The 821-nt window shown below is 64.2% G+C and overlaps 1 protein-coding gene across 1 annotated transcript in view; it reads right to left on the bottom strand.

Annotated features, from left to right (window-relative positions):
* Window positions 1-821, bottom strand: part of SEMA4G (semaphorin 4G) — a 21,105-nt gene that overhangs the window by 8,038 nt on the left and 12,246 nt on the right. The window contains exon 2 of the mRNA XM_035893635.1: window positions 13-150. Within this exon, the coding sequence (XP_035749528.1) occupies window positions 13-150 (138 nt within the window). The remainder of the gene's footprint in view (window positions 1-12; window positions 151-821) is intronic.

Genomic DNA, 821 nt, shown 5'->3' with positions numbered 1-821 from the left:
CCCCGGCGGGGCCGGCGCCCCAGCCCGCTGCCGCCAGGCCGGCACAGCTGATCCTCGGGATGGGCTCCCCAGCTCCCCGGGATGGGGCTGGCCGCCAAACCCTCCTGAAACACAGAGCACCGAGTCAGACGCTCCCGCTGCCCCCAGCACCTCACAAGCAAGTGGGCTCAGGAAGGAGCTGGCTGCGCACATGCATGGACGCTTGACCGGGCATGGCCTCAGCCCAGAGACGGCTTCAGGGAAAAGCAAACCCTCGTTTGCCAAAGGGCAAACTGAGACACGGCACAGGGCATCAAGCCTGCAGCCAGCACAGGGCAGGGAGGGGAGTTTGAGCGGAGCGACCCCCCGCAGCATCCCCCTGGCTCAGCGTCCTCTCTGTCGCAGCGCTTGGTTCGGTTACTTGGAGGCTCATTTCCCTGCAGGTCTGCTCCGAGCTCGTCCCGCCTTTGCTCCCATCCATCTCCTCCTGCAGTCCCCCCGACCGAAGAGCCATGGCATTTTCACACCCGAAAAGCAGGCACATTTACCCCCAAAAGCAGAGAGGGGGGTTCGGGGCCAAGCCCCTCTGCAGGTCTCTCGGCACATTGGTGGTTCGGTTACTTGGAGGCTCATTTCCCTGCAGGTCTGCTCCGAGCTCGTCCCGCCTTTGCTCCCATCCATCTCCTCCTGCAGTCCCCCCGACCGAAGAGCCATGGCATTTTCACACCCGAAAAGCAGGCACATTTACCCCCAAAAGCAGAGAGGGGGGTTCGGGGCCAAGCCCCTCTGCAGGTCTCTCGGCACATTGGGGTACCCCAAGCCCTGCTCCCCAGAGCAGCTGC

This window comes from Egretta garzetta, unplaced genomic scaffold (assembly GCF_000687185.1).
Source record: "Egretta garzetta isolate BGI_Z169 unplaced genomic scaffold, ASM68718v1 scaffold135, whole genome shotgun sequence".
Taxonomy (NCBI): Eukaryota; Metazoa; Chordata; class Aves; order Pelecaniformes; family Ardeidae; genus Egretta; species Egretta garzetta.
Note: the sequence above shows the minus strand (reverse complement) of the source record. Positions and strands in the feature narration are given on the sequence as shown.